Source organism: Bombina bombina, chromosome 3, assembly GCF_027579735.1.
Source record: "Bombina bombina isolate aBomBom1 chromosome 3, aBomBom1.pri, whole genome shotgun sequence".
Classification (NCBI taxonomy): Eukaryota; Metazoa; Chordata; class Amphibia; order Anura; family Bombinatoridae; genus Bombina; species Bombina bombina.
The window spans coordinates 816,387,876-816,391,538 of NC_069501.1; the positions used below are offsets into that span (position 1 = coordinate 816,387,876).

Sequence of the window (3,663 nt, forward strand, 5' to 3'; positions counted from 1 at the left end):
TTCAAAGAGTACTACCCTCCATAAGAGACTACTCCGAATCATCAGACACTTCTCTGCCAACCTCCTGTGAGGAAAGACAATGAATGACTGGGGGATGAGGGAAGTGGGGGGAGGTATTTAAGCCTTTGGCTGGGGTGTCTTTGCCTCCTCCTGGTAGCCAGGTTATTTCCCACAAGTAATAAATGAAGCCGCGGACTCTCCTCCCCTTTAGATGGAAACAAAAGTACACTGTCCCTTTAATCAGTATGAAGATAGGTTGAAAATGCATGAAGAAATATATTTCTCTTGTTTAAAAATAATATAGGTAAATTCTATTGACAACCTGAGCCATTGTGCTAATATAAAAAACTAATGAGAAATTCCCCTAAATCCTGCAAACAATATATGAAAAGAAAAAAAGAACAAAACAACAAGTCAAAACAGGTTTGTTTATTAGCATTGTTAAGGCAATGCATACTCACAAATTTCTTTAATTATACAACCCCAACCAGGCAAAAAAAGCTAGGCAATCTGCATATACATATCTTTACTGTACACAAAAATACCATTCAACCCCGCAGCTTCAAACAAAGGAGACAAAACATAATTGGGAGAGAGAAAATAAGAAATGACACTAGTTTTAGAAAAATAATTGCTCTGAAAAAGCAGAGCAAGCAGAACAGCAAAGTTTTGTAATTTAAATATTGCATCATTAATGCCCTGCAGAGGCGTGGCATTTAAGTCTGTTTCTAGCTGAAGCATAAGAGTAGAAACGTGAACTCAAACCAACCACTACGCTAGAATCCGTTAACTAACTCTGATGTCAGTAATTTATTTGATGATTATACAATGCAGAAAAAACCTGCAATTATTTAGTCACTGCAAAACAGAACAAATAAGATTCCCTTTGAATATGAAAAGTTTGAAATAAGTAAATAGTTATTGAACACATCTGTAAAAATACTGCATTCATGTCTTCTCAGAATGCACATTTTATTTTAATTCCTCTAAAGCACTTTCAATTGTTCCTAAGGCAGTACTGAACTACTTAGCCAAAGGAGAAAAAATAAATCATTGTTTTACTTGAGGATCTTCAGTGCATAGTCAATATATGCATTAAAATGGAATTTCACATTAAAATAGCGTGAATGGTTTTTCTTCACACATGTTAGGATATTCTGCTAATGAACTTCCTATTCAAAATATAATTTACTCCACAATTTTCTCTTGAGTGCTAGTGGTATTTTTTGTTTGTTTTTAATGTTAGGTTATTTATATTGTTTGATATCCAGCATGGCTTCTCTTTCTTCCAATGAGATAAGCAATGAGTACGATTAGAACAAGTCCAGCCAGAGCAGCTCCAACTACAATGGGCACCAGCATTCCGTTATCATCATTCACACATTCCACAGCTGAAAGACAAAATATGTACATGTATTAAATATCTTAACATGTTTTTTACCTTTGTGTAATTCTCATTACAAGTCTATACTAATATTCAATAATAAACATAATTGTGAAAAGTAACGTAGGAGAAGATCAGAGATAATAGATTGGGGGGGGGGGGGGAGACAGTTCATGATTTAGACAGAGCATACAATTTTAAACACCTTTCCACTTTACTTCTATTTAATTTGGTTCCTTCTCTTGTTATACTTTGCTGAAAGGTTTATCTAGGTAAGCTTAGGAGCAGCAAAGAACTTAGGTTTAACTGCTGATTGGTGGCTGTATAAATATACTTATTGTCATTGTCTCACCCATGTGTTCAGTTAGAAACCAGTAGTGCATTGCTGCTCCTTCAACAAATGATACCAAGATAATAAAACAAATTTGATAATAGAAGTCAACTGGAAAGTTGGGCTTCATGTCCCTTTAAGTTCCATAAATAGCTCCAGAACACCCGTTTTCTTTTATGCCATCTTTCCCAGGTTTGGAAAAGTTTGTTTGGACTACCTTTGCTTTTCTATTTAATAATAATAATAACTAGGCATAATAATAATAATAATAATAATAATAATAATAATAATAACTAGGCATAATAATAATAATAATAATAATAATAACTAGGCATAATAATAATAATAATAACTAGGCATAATAATAATAATAATAACTAGGCATAATAATAATAATAATAATAATAATAATAATAATAATAATAATAATAATAATAATAATAATAATAATAAAAACAACTAGGCATAATAATAATAATAATAATAATAATAATAATAATAATAATAATAACTAGGCGATAAGCCTGCCCAGAGGGCAGGCTATGTTTAAAAAATTACAAACCCCAAAGGTGATAAAAAATAAAAAATGGAAAAATGACAGAAAAGAAAATAAAGCTATTCAAAATAAAAAATTTAAACCTAAACTAATAGCCCTTAAAAATAAAAAATTTCCCCAAAATAAAAAACACCCCTTAATCTAATACTAAACTACCAATAGCCCTTAAAATGGCTTTTGTAGGGCATTGCCCCAAGTTAAACAGCTCTTTCTCCTAAAAAAAAATAAATAACCAATTACCCCCAAAAAGTAACCCCCCCCCACCCAAGCAACCCCCAAAATTAAAAAAATAAATATAAAAAAACCTAAGCTACCCATTTGTATCGGCATTGCCCTTAAAAAGGACATTCAGCTCTTTTACAGCCAAAAAACCCTAAAAAAAAAGCCCCCCCCCCCCCCCCCCCCCCCCAAAAAAAGCCTAAGACTATGCCCCAAATATGTACTCACCTTTCCTGAAGTCCGGCAGAGGTCTTTTTCCAGACGGCTTCATCATCTATCTTCACCCGGCGCAAAGGCTGTGCAGAGCTGGCTTCCCAGATGCACTGATACGGAGCGGCGGTCCTCAGCAGCAGCTGTCCAAAGTGGCGTGGATGCTCCTTTTCATCCTATTTTCGTCGTACACTGAAAATTGAATGCAAGGTACCGTATTCAATTAGGGGTACCTTGCATTCCTATTGGCTGAAATTTTGAAAACAGCCAACAGGATTAGAGCTACTGAAATCCTATTGGCTGTTCAAATCAGCCAATCAGTTTTCAGTAGCTCTCATCCTATTGGCTGATTTAAAAATTTCAGCCAATAGAAATGCAAGGTACCCCAATAAATATGGGGTACCTTGCATTTAATATTCAGTGTGCGGCAGACGATCGCATGAAGAGGAGCCTCCACACCACTTTGGACGGCCGCCGCTGAGGATCCGTGCATCGGGGAAGCCAGCTCCGCACCTCATGAAGATAGAAGATAATGGAGCTGCCTGGAAGACCTTTTCAGCCGGACTTCAGGAACGGTGAGTACCTATTTGGGGGTTAGATTTAAGATTTTTTTTTTAATTTTATTTTGTTTATATTTTTAGGATTAGGGATTTAATAGGCTTGTAAAAGAGCTGAAAGCCCTTTTAAAGGGCAGTCAAAAAAAACAAAACTGAATGCTCCTTTAAGGGCAATGCCCATACAAATGCCCCTTTAGGGGCAATGGGTAGTATAGGTTTTTTATTTTGGAGTATTTGGTGGGTGAGGGGGCTTTACTGTTAGGGGGGGACTTAGTATTTTTAAAATGTAAAAGAGCTGTTTAACTTTTAAGGGCTTTTGGTAGTTTAGATTAGGGGGTGTTTTTATTTTGAGGGGATTTTTTTTAATTTTTTTATAAAATGTTAATTGTTTTCTGTAATTTTTTTT

At 34.9% G+C, this 3,663-nt stretch overlaps 1 protein-coding gene across 1 annotated transcript in view; it reads right to left on the reverse strand.

The window, feature by feature from the left end:
- Nucleotides 1-414: 414 nt before the first annotated feature.
- Nucleotides 415-3,663, reverse strand: part of LAMP1 (lysosomal associated membrane protein 1) — a 98,164-nt gene continuing 94,915 nt past the window's right edge. The window contains exon 9 of the mRNA XM_053707764.1: nucleotides 415-1,391. Within this exon, the coding sequence (XP_053563739.1) occupies nucleotides 1,252-1,391 (140 nt within the window). The 3' untranslated portion in view covers nucleotides 415-1,251. The remainder of the gene's footprint in view (nucleotides 1,392-3,663) is intronic.